This window comes from Elaeis guineensis, chromosome 8 (assembly GCF_000442705.2).
Source record: "Elaeis guineensis isolate ETL-2024a chromosome 8, EG11, whole genome shotgun sequence".
Taxonomy (NCBI): domain Eukaryota; kingdom Viridiplantae; phylum Streptophyta; class Magnoliopsida; order Arecales; family Arecaceae; genus Elaeis; species Elaeis guineensis.
Window position 1 is genome coordinate 30,070,895 of NC_026000.2, and position 15,634 is coordinate 30,086,528.

At 37.3% G+C, this 15,634-nt stretch overlaps 1 protein-coding gene across 9 annotated transcripts; it reads right to left on the reverse strand.

Moving 5' to 3' along the window:
* Positions 1–6,030: 6,030 nt before the first annotated feature.
* LOC105045159 (UDP-glucuronate:xylan alpha-glucuronosyltransferase 1) lies at positions 6,031–15,407 on the reverse strand. 9 transcript variants are annotated; one of them, XM_019850442.3, is made up of 6 exons: positions 15,199–15,407; positions 14,525–14,610; positions 10,397–10,462; positions 8,750–8,953; positions 7,709–8,358; positions 6,031–7,321 (listed from the first exon to the last, which is right to left on the reverse strand). In XM_019850442.3, exons 3-6 carry the CDS (start codon positions 10,447–10,449, stop codon positions 6,324–6,326), a joined length of 1,905 nt encoding a protein of 634 aa, XP_019706001.2. In that variant the 5' UTR covers positions 10,450–10,462; positions 14,525–14,610; positions 15,199–15,407; the 3' UTR covers positions 6,031–6,323. The 9 variants fall into 9 exon arrangements, with proteins under 9 accessions (XP_019706001.2, XP_019706000.2, XP_073098573.1 ...); XM_019850441.3 differs by having other exon boundaries at positions 10,397–10,493; XM_073242472.1 differs by having other exon boundaries at positions 14,525–14,615.
* Between the last annotated feature and the right edge of the window lie 227 nt (positions 15,408–15,634).

A 15,634-nucleotide genomic window follows, 5' to 3' on the forward strand; every position in this document is an offset into this window, starting at 1 on the left:
AAAAAAAAAGAGGTCCACTGGAACCAGCTCGAAGATAATGAAGGCATGGGAAAAGATATTAACTTGCCGATTTGAGAAGCATTTAACCAAACAATAAGTTGGTTGTGATGATATTCCTACTCAGTGAAATCCAATTGTTATGTTATTTTGATTCAACAAACTAGTTAAAAGTTGATTGATTGAAACAATTAGATTGCTCCAGCCAATAGTCACTCTCACTCATTATGGTAATTGGAAGGAGTTTCAGGAGAGACATGAGTATAGTCAGGAGAAAGAATGATGATTATTGAAGAGAAGAATGCAAGACTTATTCATAGAGAAGAGACAAGTTGTTTGCCCTTTTTGTCTAATCCGGATGTGTGAAGGAACTTATTAATCGATGGAGAGGGTGACAAGTCAAATGGCAATAGGATATATTGTTGTGTAGGCGTGCCACCAGCGCTAAAGCTATCGGAAGGATGATTATCAAAAGGAGAATACAAGAGTAGCATTGACCTAGACTTGCGGCTGAAAGTAGGATGAACACAATCCAATTGTATCCATTTCTGTATCTGATTTTGGTCACATTTGGATGTTGGTTTCATTGTCCGATTCAATTCTAATACAAATCCAGTTATCTAGTACAAGACTTTGCCAGAAATGGACAAAGATACTGATACTCCTAGTTTCAAGATTCAAATTCAGGCATCTGCATAACAGGGTACCCTACTAAACCTACCAACGTGGTTTCCTGGATCAACAAATCCACCTAGTTTGAAGTCCCTTTATTCCTCAAAGACAAACAATCTCAGTCTCCCTTCTCTCCATTTCATCCTGCTTCAAAAATACTCCTGACCATCTAGAGTTACCAACTTCCCTCTGTAGTCCCTCCTTTCTACCTGGCAATTGGCAACCAGTGACGATTGTGAGACAAGCACCATAGTGCCCATCGATTAGCAGTCGTTGATCTTGGCATTTGATTTGGGAAGAAGGGTTCAATCTAAGACAAGTTCTTGATCTCTGCAACTCCAACACCCTATCGAATGTCAATTCTATTGCCAACCTACCTTTCCCTCTAGGAGGAACCTCGAAGCCACCGATCTCAGTAAGTCCTATGCGCTTCTCTTCACACCCCACTGCAATCTTCCCTCTTCTTTGCCATCATCTTAATCTCCTATTGTACCTCCCTTCTATTCAAATCTCGACTCCAGCAAGGTTCTGTAGCCTGAATCCATGAACATTGGCAATCATTAGGCCAGATCTCTAAACCTCAACCTAACCCTAATCCCATTCAAGCTAGATCAACTATTTTATATATGCTTGGATCCATAAACATGTATATAAATAATTTTTTGTACCATTATTTGGAAAGTTGAGTTTCTAGTTCTTCATTTTAATTGAAGATGAAAGGACTTTGAGTGCTTAGAAGCTTAATATAGTTGGCAGTTGTTTCAAGCTTTATAATTTGGTCATCTCCGCTTTGAGATCTCATTGTTTGCTCTTTGAAAGCAACTACGATTACAGTAGTCAAGGTGAAAGTTTTGTGATTTGATTTAGATATGCTTGTAAGATGCTTCATAGATTGTGATAGTGAAGGTCTACAAGTCTGTTTAGTTTAAGAGATACATTTTCAGCAACCATTGATATTTATTCTATCTGCTACACCTACATGTGCTAAAGTTCACAATTAAACCCAGTTAGTTTCTCTTAAGCACACTAATCAAAACCTTTCCTAAGCTGCTCCTAGGGTTATACATAATCCAATTTAAGACTTGAATGAGCCTATCTCTAATTTTTAATCCCTATTAAAACTTGTAAACAGCAAAAAATAGAATACAATTTAAAGCATAAATAATAAGCTCCTTAATAAGCAAATAAAAAGTCATTAAAGCCCAAACTGAAGAGATAAGAAGCTTTGCAATTAATGTGCCCTTCTTCCTCTTGAAAAATACTTAAATGAACAAGAAATAGATGGTTGGAATATGATTTTTCATCTTGAATACTTAAATGCTTATAGTTCGGCATAAATTCACTCCTATATAAATAGATAATTATTGTATCCCTATCAAATATTTCTCTATTGACACATCTCTTACAAAGACAACGAGTCCATCCTTGAACTAAGAGTGTAATATTCTCAAAAGTATAATCATAGAAGTACTTGATACCCTCCTTATATTCAGCAAAAATCATCTCGTCGACTATTTGACAGTCTATTCAACTACGGCCCATGGCATACTATCTAAGAATTCTGCATATACAAATACAAGACAAAATGCTTACCAAATATTTTATCACTTAAAATGGCTTACATAATAAATATATCTTATCATTAACTAATAGGTATAAAAGGTCCTATCCCATTCAAAAATTATATTAATTCTATAGGTCAATTACAGTAATCAAACAATACGTAATAGGGGCTAAAAAAAATTTCGACAGTATTTTCTCTTGGTTCTCCCCTCATGACTGAAAATGTATAAGGAGAACTAAAGAAAAATACTATCCAAAATTTTTCTCGAACCCTCAATATATCGTTTGGTTATTGTAATTATCTATAAAATTAATTACAATTCTCAAACTGTCCACACTGGATTGTCAATTGATCAATGTATAAAATTTTTCGATCCGTACAAAAATATATAAATATACAGATGTCGTAGAATATGTACATTAATCAAAAGATAGGCCTATCGTTATACACAATGCAATATTTTTAAAATTTTTAAAATATTAAGTTTCTAAGTAAAGGACATCATTGCAAACGAGGATGGTCAGAATGTGCATCCTGCACATGCAGACTTGAAGCGTGCCAGATGACTAGGCTGCATGAGCGTACCAGCATGGCATCTAGGCAAATCCCATCATAGAGGTTCCAAAGTATTGAGTGAGATTACAAATGGGATTGGAAATGGATCGGACTAGGCCAGGCCACACTCCTCCTTGAGTCCAGTTCGAAAATATTTTCAAACTTTTCAGAGTAGTTCCATCTCCTGAGAATAATATTAATTTTAATAATATTATTAAAAATAATAATATTATTAATAATATTATTAATTTAAATTAATTAAATATTATTAATTTAATTTAAATATTAAATCTAATATAACTAAATCTTATAAATATTAATTTAAAATATTAAAAAATTTAAAACAATGACATTTCGCGACCGCTATGGAGCCGTCGCTGCCACCGTTGCTAATACTCACCAAACTCGCGGAGACGGCATTGCACGATCAGAGAAAAAATGGGGGGGAAGGAAAGAGGAAAGTGGGGGGAAGAAGGAGAGAGGCATGCCGAGGGCTCAGGGAGGCGATCGGAGGCTCGAGGAAGCCAGATCCAATGATGGAGGAAAGAAAGGGACCGGAGGAAGGCAAGCCGAGGGCTCGGAGAGGCGGAAGGCGGCAAGAGGCTCGCAATCGGGGGCTCAAAGAAGCGGGATCCGGTGGCCGGGGCTTGGAGAGGCGGCTGGGGTTTCAGAAAAGCGGGATCCGATAGTGGGAAAAAGAGGGGGACCAGAGGTGGGGAAAAGAGGGGGGCGGCAGTAGGATGAGCAAAAATAAAAATCAAGAATTGACGAGGGTTTTTAGGGTTAGTATTAGCAATGGCTAAATTTTTGTTGCTATAGTTGTCACTAATAACAATAGCGACGGTATTACCGTCGCTACTACCCTTGGTAATATTTTTAGTGACGGCGTACGAACCCGTCATTAAAGTCCATCAGTAAAAAGACTTGTTAAAGACGGCAAAATTATCGTCGGTAAAACAGTCGCTAATACCTAATATTAGCGATGGCAAAAATGCCGTGCTAATATCCGCCGGTAATATCTTAATTTTTTATAGTATTAAGCAAGCTTCCAATAACAATTTGATCAAAGGAATTGGGATAAACAAAGATACTTCTGATTTAAATTGCATCCAATATGCAGATGACACTCTTGTCATTTGTAAAGCTAACAAACGGTATGCCTCAATCCTTAAATTTTTTTTATATGCATTTGAATTGCTCACAGGGCTCAAAATCAATATGGACAAAAGCTCATTTATTGGAGTTGGGCTATCAAATACAAGAAGAAAATTCTTCACGGACCTCATGGGATGTGGTATCTCAGAACTTCCTATGACATACCTGCGGCTACCTCTACATGAATCGAAATTAAAAATTTCAGAATGGAACTTCTTAGTGCAGAAGATCGACAAGAAGCTGTAAATGTGGAAGAAAAAGGTTTTGTCTATTGGTGGTAGATTGGTTCTTGTTAATGCAGTGCTTAGATCCATTCCAGTGTATTGGATGTCTTCACTCCTCATACCAGTAGAAGTTTTGACAAAATTGAGAGGAAAAGAAGAGACTTTCTCTGGAAAGGAAGTAAAAATTGCCATGGTTGTCATTGCTTAGTAAGCTGGTCACAAGTTTGCAGGCCAAAAAGGTTGGGAGGTCTGGGGGTCATTGATCTAAAGACTTTTAACCTTTGCTTACTTATCAAGAGATGGGGGAACTACCATATGGATAAAGATAAAAACTGGAGAAAGTTCGTACAGTCAAGTTACTACACAAAGAAACTCTCCAACCAAATTTTCAGACCTTAAAAGATGATATCAGCCACTTGGAAGAGCTTGCTGGTAGTTAAAAACCTTTTCATACAATGTACTTGGATAAAAGTGAGTAACGACAACCAAACTGCCTTCTGACAGGATGTTTGGATCGAAAATACATCACTCAAAGATCGGTTCCTGGATTTGTTTTGCCTAACGACTATGCCATTCATCACAGTACAGAGTTTTTTCAGATTGGAACACTTAAGACAGCTATTTCGTGCACCACTTATTGCACAAGGAGAAGAATCACTTCAAAAAATGAGGAATCTGATAGACACGGTGAATCTCAACTCAAATTCTGATTTGCCGATCTGGAAATGGTCAGGGGATCAAAAATTCTCTGTTAACAAATGCTACAGATTCCTAACTCATGGAGGTATTGAACCAGTTTTTGCCAAACTTTTTTGGCGACCCCCGTTGCCTAAACGAGTGAAGGGTTTTAATTGGCTCGCATATAAAAGTAGAACCCTGACTGCAGATAATATGCGAAAGAAAAACATCCAAGTGCCTTTAATTTGTCTGCTTTGTGGAACTGGAGAAGAGACCTGCAATCATATCCTCCTCTCATGTTCTTACTCAAATGAAATATGGCAGCATCTAACCTCCTCTCTTAACATCCAACAAGTGCCAGAATCTTTGGAATGGTTATGGACGGGGTGGAGGAAAAATCTACCCAGGGAAATTACGAAACTCGCATGGGACAGTGTGGTCGTGACGCTCTGTTGGATGATGTGGAAGGAACGGAATGGAAGACGGTTTCGCTTGGAGGCAAATTCGCATCTCAAGGTTCTAGCTCAATGCATCTCGGCTCTTGAAGTTTGGATCTCGGTGTGCTCGAGAAAATTGAAACTTCCAATTATAGAGCTCCTACATCAACTCAAGGATCCACACCTTTCTTAGAATTTATGAGAATCCAGCATGACGACCAGGAGTGGAGCTTGTTTGATCAAAGGACATCTTCTTAATCTGCTAGATAGATGCTTTTTCTCTTTTAACTAGACCTGCAACCTTTTGTCACTTCGGATGGGTAAGGGCGGACCTGCTTTAGCTCAAAGCCAGGTTCATGTGTTTGACTACCTCCACTTTTTCAGAGGGGTTTCTTGTACATTTCACATTTCAATAAGAATCAGGGTGGTTACGCCTCCCCTTTTCATCAAAAAAAAAAAAGAATAGAAATGATTGCTCGGTTAAATACTTTGTCACTCAAGTTGAAAGTCCCTGGTTCAATATTGAAGATAAGTGTTGTTAGTCATATTCAATCGGACATCAAAATTTCTATCCTAGTCTAATCCGAATCGGATGCAAAAGTGGACACAGTTGGACAATATCCAACTCATATTTTGTGAGAACTTCACGTCTCTAGGGATACAGTTATTTGCTCCAGGAGAATTATGAGTATAGCTAATGAACAATCAATCTTGCCGTGACAACTTGCAAACAATGGAGAAAGGATGCTGAAAGAATCAGTAAGGTATTTGTATTATCAACGAAAAAAAAAATCAAGCCATTGATACATTAATGGAACTGTATGAAACCTACGACACCCAGAAACAAGGCGCGCACGTACTTGGGACCAAACGTGGCCACCTTTACACTTAGCAAGTGGAAAGATTAGTATGAAGGGTGTCGTAAGGTGAAGCTCTAAATACATTATGGAATCAGATGCACACCAATTTATTTCTCTATAAAACTCAAAAATGCAAAAAGGGAGAAAGAAACAGAAAACGTGAGTGAAGAGCGGGTAGAAATTATAAACTAGATAGAGCTGCAGTTTGCGTTGCTGGGGCAGGGCTATCATTCGTCCAGTCCGACAGAATTCTCTCCCACAAGCAGAACTCCTCGAAGCAAATATGCAGTCTTGGATCACTTATGTTCCGCTTCCAGTGTCCATCAGGATAGCTTGCCTTCTCAGCCTGCCTCCGATCTCGTTCCAATATTGCTTTCCGCACAGACGTAAGAAGACAGAAGCGCTGCAGGTTCTCCGGCATCATATCATGCACTTTCCACCACCTTGCATGCGCTTCATCACTTGCAAACTGCTGAAATCCGGCATCATTCCAGTTGCAATCATAGTCACGGAAGCATAGCCACGGTTTCAGCCCCAAGTAGTGAAGAACGTAGAGAACCGGTGGTTCAGCCCCCAATAACTGAGTCTTCTTAGCTCTCACGCGGTCACCATTCCAAAAGAACTTCAAGAAGTTCATGTACTTTGGCATACGGTGCCACCATGTAAAGATCTCATTCAAGTAACCCTGGTCCCCGCCATTGTAAGATTCGATCTCATTGATGCGTTCCATTAACAACTGGAACGTGCAATTAGAAGGCTCGATGACCATCACACCAGAGTTGAAGAGAGTTGCATTGTTTTCAGTGGCAGTTATTTCTGGCATGGTGAATAAGAAATCAATGTTTCTTAGGATGAGCATGTCAGCATCAATGAATATAATCTTGTCATAGTCTGTAAGCTGCCAGAGCCGGAACTTGCTGTAGTTCCATTCATTGTAGGCATCACGCTTGGCCTTCGGGTTGCGGATCCTTTGGATGGTTCTGACCTTCCACCCTGCAGCTTCAAGGCCACTTCGGTGATGGTTGCTTATTGTTTCATCAACTAGTATTACAAGGTCCTTTGTCGATCCTGTTAAACGTATGCTTTGAGCTGCAGTTATTGCACCACAGACATAGGCATCTGCAGAGTGAAGTATTGTAACATATGCTTCACGTTGTCCAGTCTTTGAGCGTGGCCGCACTGTGGGCATGACAAGCAGCTAGTGAATCTTACGGTAAATTCATCGTGAAAAGAAAAAATGTACAAATCTAGAAGGATAGAAAGAACCAAAAACAAGCATGGGTAAATGAACGTTACAAGGCAAGCCAATTCAGGTATTCAGAAAATTTTGAAATTTAATCACTGAAATCTATGTCTGGCAAAATTGTTAAAAGATCAATGATCAAGTCCTAATAATTTTGAAAGATCAATGAAATAAGACAATTCAAGAATTCGATATATATATATATATATATAAAGGGATCAAAGTCCAGGTCTTATCTTTCAAGATGCAAAACCAACATTGCATTTCCCATTTTGATACAGAATCTGCAGAGAAGGAAGGCAAAAGAAGATAATCAGACTGACCTTTTGCTTTGAGCGGAACAGCAAGTTCACATGATCCAACTGGAAGCTGAAGCTTCTCCTTTAGTGTACTTAAGTTAGGCCTATACAGCCACACATTTTCTTCCCGTTTGACGAGGTCTTTGCAAGTGAAGAGATTTGGAATTGGGAAGCAATCAGTTACAAAAAGAACATGAACCGGATACTGGCGCTCCACAGAAGACGAAGCAAGTTTCGCTGCAGCGAGCTGCAAGTGCAACCTTGCAACATCTCTTGCCCACCGCCCTGCAGACCTATCACAAGGAAGCTTAACTGCAACAAGGTCAAACTGTGAGCCTCGAGGAACTTCCGGTGCAGGAAGAGATGGACAAACAGGCACTGCGAATTCTTCTTCCTCATCAATCCATTCAGGATATAGAACCTCCCAAGTAAGATTGCTGTTGGCATAATCTAGATGTACAATATTAGAAGTGCTTGCCCATGGCAAAATCTGCTGCCAGTAGATGACCTCGGTAATGTTAAAATTCAGTAAGCCAACATTGAGATTTCTTTTCATGCCTGCCACTTGTTCTATAATTTCTGATGTTTGTGACCAGTTGACATCCAAATGTGACATGTATCTGGAATCTGAAGTCATGCTGTCCCATATCCACCCAAGATCTAGAAGGCCAGGCCTGCATTCCCATCATCAAACATCACTTAAGAATTAGATGTTTCTTCGTAAGCTCCATAAGAATATATTATTAGAACAAAATTAGCATTTTGCTGTTAGTTTCGCTGTTCCAAAATTAATTAGAGTTTGTTTACGATGTTTTTTTCTCAAAAATTTTGTTCCCATATGAATATATAATTCTAATCCAGGTTTTAAGAACCGCCAAAAGGGGCACCGGTACATGCACTGTGTGTCGGTAAGGGATGCAGTCCCATACCATGTGTCATTAGCCACTACCATGCCTGTTTCTAAAAAACTGGTGCACCCTCCAGTACCAGTTTTTGAAACCTTGATTGCCATCTCCGAAACAGATCTAAACCAAGTAGAGCCGATTCGTGCAAAAAAGGACATACCGAGAAACAGACTGAAGGAGACGCTGATTATGCACTCTTGAAGTGCACAGAAGTGTCAAAATCGTGCCACATATAATGATAGCCAACATAAGTTTCAAAAAATGAAAGTTGCAGCTTGAACTCTTTTCTGAAACAATGATGTTGAACTTGTCGACCACTTTAAAAGATCTGCTTCGTCGGGTTCTTTTGCTTGCATCATCATCACTGGCTCAAGGCATTCATAAATCAATTTAGTCATTCCAACAGGCATGTACAAAGAATCAGATGTACTAAAGGGAGGTGAAGGCAGGTGAAAAGTGAGAAGCAATAAAAACTGCAGAACATACAAACATATCATTACCATGGATAGCATAAATATTTGAACCATCTTTCACATCAGGCCAAACCGGTCAGAAACCAGATTTATAATCGTGCATGCCCAAGCTTATAAGTTGAGGAACGTGAGGAGATTTCAAGTCCATCTGTGTGTCGTTTTCTGTTCTTAAGAAACTTATGGGCTTAATTCTAGCTGGTTTTCTTTAGGTTTGGGTCCAAAAGTTGAGCTCATAAAAAATATAATTAGCATGCTAAGAGGATAGGCGCGTACAAAACTAGAAGAGGAGCAAGTTGTTGTAGAGTAAGGGGTCAGGAGGGTTGGATGTGTGATTTGGCCAGTTGTGCCTTATAAATGAGATTCCTAAAAGTGAAGCCCCAAAGATGAGCACATAGCCTCATTCATTATCGATCATTTGTGCCAACCTCCTCTCCTGTCTTCTTTCTTTCTTGTAACAATTGCTTTCATACATTCTTCTGAATATTCTTCCATCCTAGCAGTACTCTTTAATTTTTTCTATAGCCCAATCCTTTGAAAGAGATTTTGATGAACCGATCTCTTCAGGCAGAAAGAATTTGGCTACATTGTTTTCAGGTTTAGAGGATCATAGTGCATGATCTAGTAATATTGCATGACAGCCAAGTCACCACCGTCCTCAAGGTGGCTTCTCAAGAGCCACAAGAGGGGTAATTTGAACAACAATTGCACCAAATTCAATTGTCTGAACTCGGAACTAATAAAGCATCAAAAGCAATATAATCATAAACCAAGCAGCAAGGTGCATTTGAGCTCAACATACAATTTATTAAAAAAAAGAACTACTAGACTCTGCCTAGATGTGTTAAATCTCAAAATGATGATCAATCCATTTTCTTATTCCACAAAAGTTAAAAATTGTGATTTTTAGCGAGCCTTTGATTGTTCAGAAGAGGAGCTTCAAACTTACAAGATGATAGAGGGGAATATAAAGAACTTGCAATTCATACTAAAAGTACAAATTAGCAAAGGAATTTGGTCAAATTTCATTGCGCAACCAAACACCAAGTTGACTAAAATCATCTTTTAATTTCTGAAAAATGCCTGGGTATCATGGTTCTTGTGCTAGAAACAAACCTAGCAGCTAAAGATGAGAGCAATTCTATATCTAGAAGAAGAATTGCAACATGGCCTATACATAAATCCATAAAAAGGTTCTTCCTTTCCTGAGATTCAGATATTAAGGAAATATCAAAAACAAGTGAGAAAAAGGACGGAACTAACTATCAGGGAGGCCAGTAAGAAGAAAGAAACAATACAGACAAGAGGTGGCAAAAGTAGCGAAACAAGAAACTCACTCTGTTTCCACTGACATGTGCCAGGCTTCCAAGTTACGAGTTGATGCGTCCATAAACCTTCTCTCACTGATCAGGCCACAACAAAGGAAGTTATCATCTGATCTCCAATCCACACAAGAACCCATGCTCATGTGAGAATATAGACAGCCATGGACAAATAATTCATGGATCAAACAAAGAGTGAATATACAATCATTGTCACGCTCTCAATCGAGCGCGTAATAGATGTTAAGTACGCCCGCAAAGTGAACCGCACAAACAAACAAGGATGTGTGAATAACAAATCTAATCATTTTATAATAATTTTAAACCAATAACAAGATAACATTAATCCATGAGAATTTAGATCTACTAAATGCTCCAAACCATCAAGCATACTCTTCTTCAATGCCGCAGCTAATTATTGTTTAGAATTTGTAAATAGAGACAGAAAAAAATAATGAGCCATGCTAGTCTGATAAGCAACATAACACTACAGAATGGGTTAGAGCATACTATTGGATAACAAATCAAACATAATAGCGTATCATTGATCGGAATGAATTTTATTTTTATAAAATTTTAGAGACTACTACTTATTTTTCTTTTCAAAAGTATATTTTTTACAAACTATACTAAACCTAACATTTGACTATAGTCACATAACCTAGTGATGTGGATTAGATAAAAGATAATAGATAACAAATAATGATGCCCAAAAATCACTAATCTAATCGGATGGTGTGGTGTTGAAACTAGTTTCAACATCATCCTCTAGAAATCCAAAATCTCATGTTTTGCACCCGCTTCTCCTAGAAAAAGAGCACTTGGTATGGGGTGACCATCCCCAAATCAAGGATGCTATTGGTTAAGGTGACAAGATCGCTATGTTTGATTATACCATATTAATTCTACATAGTAAAAAAAAAGTGATCCCAAATTAGCTCTGCTCCTCAAATCACTGTCTAACTCAGTGATGGAAAATCTATCCTTAAGAATGGGTATCTAAGATCACTCCAGAGCAGTGATATTGGGTTGAAATTTGAAAATAAAAATATCCTTTGATCTAGAATTTTTTCTCTCTATACGATTCGAGCTGGCCTACTTCAAAGATATTCTAGGTATTTATAAATACTAGCCTAAGCCATTATGATTTTGCTGATTATACTAATCCAACATATGAATCTCATAAGATTTTGAGCTTAATCATCAAAATATGCTCTAAATAGTTTCCTCATCCATACTTATGGATTATGACATAGCATATCAAATAAGATGATTTTGTCATTCAAATCTCCAAATAAGAATCATAAGTATTTAAGATCACTTAAGAGGCATTTGGTATAGGATGATTCATCCAAGATCAAAGATAATATGGATACAGATGATGAGATCATCGCATTTGATTGTACTTTGATGATCCTATATGGTAGTACTTTTAAATCATCTCCGCTCTTCAAATCATCCTGCAATCCAGTAATGGAATACCCATTCTTAAGGTCGAAAATTCAAGATCACCCTTAGATAGTGATCTTAGATTAAAATATAAGGACAAAATTATCCCTCAATCTAGTAAAAAAATTGGTATATCAAAATCTCATTAATATATTATATATCAATATCGTATAAATAATATTATATTATATTTGATATTATATATTATATTTATGATATATATTACATGTTAATATATTATTAATCATATTATTATCATATTATGATTCAATAATAATTTTAAATTAGAGTAAAAATATCTTATGGTACTTTATATTTATATAATAGAATCAAATTACTTCAATTTGTATTATTTTTTTAATCAAAATAAATATTCATATTAATAAATAATATATTATAAATATAAATAAAAATATTAATTATATAATAATAATTAATATATTTTATAAAATTAATAATTTATAGGACTAATAAATATATTTTTATAGAATCTATTAATTATTAATATATTAATAAATATAGAAATATTTATTTATAATATATTATATATAATTAATAAATATATTTTTGTGAAATATATTTTGAGTAGTCATGATATTATATAATTAGTGATCTTGAATTTTTATAAAATATTAAATAGGTTACTCATATATACTTGAAGATTTTTGATCTCTAAATCATGGCCTATCAAATATCATGATCTTAGATCACGAATGATTTAATTACTATAGAATTTGAATTACCGATAATCTTAGATCATCGTGATAATCCCATTTGAATCACGAAATGCTATCTTAGAAGATCTCGGTTCACCAAACGCCAATCAACGTATTCGTTCTTGGACCGCCATTTCCTCTAGCATCGCTGAGACAGTCTCCGACCCGCTTCTCCCTCTCCCGCTCCGATAGCGCCTGAACTGGAACCCCACCCCTTTCTCCGCTGCCGCTGGCGAGCCCCACCACCACCCCATCTCTCTCTTCACGAGGACCTACCATATCCGAGCCCCACTTCCCTCTTGGCCTCCTCTGCTCGCCCTCTTCGACCGCCCCAGCGCCCTCTGCTGGCTCGACCGGGGCTACGGCTCCCTCCTCGACCTCAAGATCCAGGTGTACGGTCGACGGCGCCCGCGAGCTCATGCGCGGCCGGAACGGCAACACCTCCCCCCCCCAGGCCTACCTTAAGGGGCAGTGGGGCACTCAGGTTTAATGCCAATAACCATCTAAGATTTGTTTTTTTTTCCCCTCCCCCGCTTGCCTGACTTCTGTATTCTTATAGAATTTAACTTTCTTGAGAACCAGTTTCTTATACATGTGAAAATAGAATAGTCCATTTAAATGTTATGTTTCTCTTGTCCGGTTTCGCCAGCCGGAGCCATGCAGGCCGTAAGCCCACGCATGAGTCAAACCAACAGGGGAAACACGAGAAATACTTTGTGCACCGGTGGTGGTGCAGCTCGCACGGAGCCCTATAAGCCCACGCACACCATCTATGATGATTAGCTTCCGCATAGAGCCAATAAAAATAAAATTTTTATGCTGTATCTGATTCCACACATAAGTCAATCAACATGGATGATGCGCACATCGCCCGTGGTGCACAAAATATTTCTCAGTGAAACACACAGTCATACAGACCGTCCGCCCACGAACGAGTCAAACCAAAATAAATTTTATCATCATTTTTTTTTCTCCCCTCCTTTTGCCATCTTTTTCCTATAATTTTTTCGATCATTTTCTCTCTCTAATTTTTCATATAATTTCTCCTTTCTAAATCTTAAAAAAAAAATTCTTCTAATAATTTTGATCAAATAAGATACAATTAAATTTTATCATTAATTACATTCTAATATTTGAGTATACTATTTATTCATAATTATTCTATTGGATATCATAGATCGAAACAATCAATGCATAATGAAATTGTAAGAATGATAAAAGGCATGCCCCTCATGTTTAAAACAGTAAGATTTTAATGGATAAAATGTAGAAAATAGGGGTAAATGCAAAGCAAGTGTGGCATGTCATATTTAATGATTTATTTTAATTTATACCATTATGAATTATCAATGGTCCTTTTCTTATTTCAGCATATAAAATATTTTTAAAAAAATAAATTTCAAAATGATGATCTCATCCATTTTCTTATTTCAAAAGTTAAAAATTCTTAAGTTACTGGGCCTTTGGTTGTTCAAAAGAGAAGCTTCAACTTATAAGTTGAGAGAGAGGAAAATATCAACGACTTGGAATTCATATTCAAAGTAGAAATTTGGAAAGGAATTTGGTGAAATTTCATTGCGCAACCAAACACCAAGTTGGCTAAAATCATAACCTTTAATTTCCATAAAAATCAAATAATATCATGATTTTTGTGGTAGCAACCGACCTAGCTTCTAAAAATGAGAGCAATTCCATATCTAGAAGAAGAATTTTAACATGCCCGTTAACAAAATCCATAAAAATGTTCTTCCTTTTCCTCAGATTCAGAAGACTTATGCTGAACAATATCAGATATAACGAAAATATCAGAAACAATTGAGCAAAAGGAAAAGAAAAAGGATGGAAGTAAAAATCAGTGCAGACCAGTAAGAAGAAAGAAACAATATTATAAACGCAGTGGCTTCAACAGCAAAAGAATGACAGAGCAACTAGAAACAGAGAAGAGGCAGCAGAAGAAGTACAGAACCAAGAAACTCACATACCAGTGGCGGGCTTCCAAGTTTTCAGGTGATGCACCAATAAGTCTTCTCTTGGTGATCAGGCCGCAGCAGAGGAAGTCATCATCTGATCTCCAATCCACAAAAGAATCCATGCTCGTGTGAGGAAAATATGCAGCCATAGACAAATAATTCACAGAGCAAATAAAGATTGGATATGCCCACACCGACGTGTGGGATAATCGCAAAAAGCTATTACCAAATAATGGAAGATTATCTAACGAGACCAATAATTTAAAGGAGAGAGCTGAACAGTTGAAACAAGGATCCACAAGAAATAATAAAAGTACACAGCAGATGTAAAGAATGGATCAGAAAACAAATATACAAGTGCAAGACGGACAGGGGTTGTCTTCAATGGAGAGATGGTCCACAGATTCTATAAAACTAATAAAAAAAAAAAAAGTTACACATCACCAGATTAAAGATTAAAAAAAACCCAGAAATTCTCAAACAACAGTAAGAAACCCCATTAAGGTGGACCCAGAATGGAAGCAGAACTTAGACAGCAGGAGTCCTGCAGCTCGAAAACCCACAGAAATCGAAGCAAAAACAGATTTTGAGAAGAAAAACAAAGAAATGGATTTTTGAAACCCCAAAATCCCACGAGAGATGAAGCAGCAAAGCATCAAGGGGAGAAGGAATGATTCAATACCAGGAGAGATGAACACCCGAAGAAGCCAAGAAAGAGAGAAATAGCGAACTTCTTCCAAACTGGAGGATTTGGTTCTTTATATTCTGGTGGAATTTTGTCCCTTTTTATTTAAATTTTTGGATCGCTCCTCGTCTCTGTAACATTTTTTTTTTTTTTTGTTTTTTTCCTCCCCTTGGAGAAGTTGTTGCGAGGAGTTGTGGAAGTGTTAAGATATATAGGAGGAAATGAGCCGAGTGCCAGGTTGGAGAGAAACAGAGGCGAGGAAAAGAAATTAAGTACCTTCATGGTATGTTATTAGGTGAGCAAGGACATAGGACAAAGGTTAAATATATGGAAATTTTAAAACAATGAGGCTAATTTTATACCGAATGTCACCGAATCATCGGCGGCTCCTCGCTGTTTTCAAATGGTTGGTCTTCTTTTACTCTACAAACCA

Coding starts and splice junctions, on each gene's coding strand:
- LOC105045159 (XM_010923328.4), bottom strand. CDS start 10,527: ATGAGCATGGGTTCTTGTGTGGATTGGAGATCAGATGATAACTTCCTT. Junction 8,954..10,396: donor CACATGTCAGTGGAAACAGA/GTGAGTTTCTTG, acceptor GCCTTGAGCCAG/TGATGATGATGCAAGCAAAA. Junction 7,322..7,708: donor TGTTCCGCTCAAAGCAAAAG/GTCAGTCTGATT, acceptor TCATGCCCACAG/TGCGGCCACGCTCAAAGACT.